Source organism: Etheostoma spectabile, chromosome 4 (assembly GCF_008692095.1).
Source record: "Etheostoma spectabile isolate EspeVRDwgs_2016 chromosome 4, UIUC_Espe_1.0, whole genome shotgun sequence".
Lineage (NCBI taxonomy): Eukaryota > Metazoa > Chordata > Actinopteri > Perciformes > Percidae > Etheostoma > Etheostoma spectabile.
The window spans coordinates 34504453-34504921 of record NC_045736.1 but is presented as its reverse complement, the minus strand read 5'-3'; the positions used below and the strand labels follow the sequence as shown (position 1 = coordinate 34504921).

Sequence of the window (469 nt, the reverse complement as noted above, 5' to 3'; positions counted from 1 at the left end):
CCCTCTATTTCTAGGTACCTGGAATTCATAAATGTCATGACCTATGATTTCCACGGAACTTGGGAGCAGTTTACTGGACATAACAGCCCACTGTTCCGTGGTTCCGAGGACTTTGGTGACCTCATCTACTTTAACACAGTAAGTGGACATTTGGAAATGAAGAAAAGTAAACTTGAGGGGTACATTTCTAAAAGGTTTTACTTCACCTCTTTCATTTTCTTTCTAGGACTATGCCATGAAATACTGGAGAGACCAAGGCACCCCAGTGGAGAAGCTGAGGATGGGATTTGCTGCTTATGGTCGTACCTTCCGTCTGACATCATCAAACACTGGCGTTGGAGCCCCAGCTAGTGGCCCTGCATCAGCCGGACCGTTCACACGTGAAGCTGGATTCTGGGCCTACTATGAGGTACAGTTCAGATAAGGAGTAAAGCCATTATGATATGATGTTTTGTCTCAATTACATTGG

General features: G+C 45.0%; 1 protein-coding gene across 2 annotated transcripts in view; it reads left to right on the top strand.

The window, feature by feature from the left end:
* The window catches only part of LOC116687639 (acidic mammalian chitinase), a 5448-nt gene that overhangs the window by 3254 nt on the left and 1725 nt on the right, over positions 1 to 469 (top strand). For both annotated transcript variants that reach the window (XM_032513182.1, XM_032513180.1), the window contains 2 exons: positions 15 to 138; positions 227 to 409. In XM_032513182.1, coding sequence (XP_032369073.1) covers positions 15 to 138; positions 227 to 409 — 307 coding nt within the window. The remainder of the gene's footprint in view (positions 1 to 14; positions 139 to 226; positions 410 to 469) is intronic.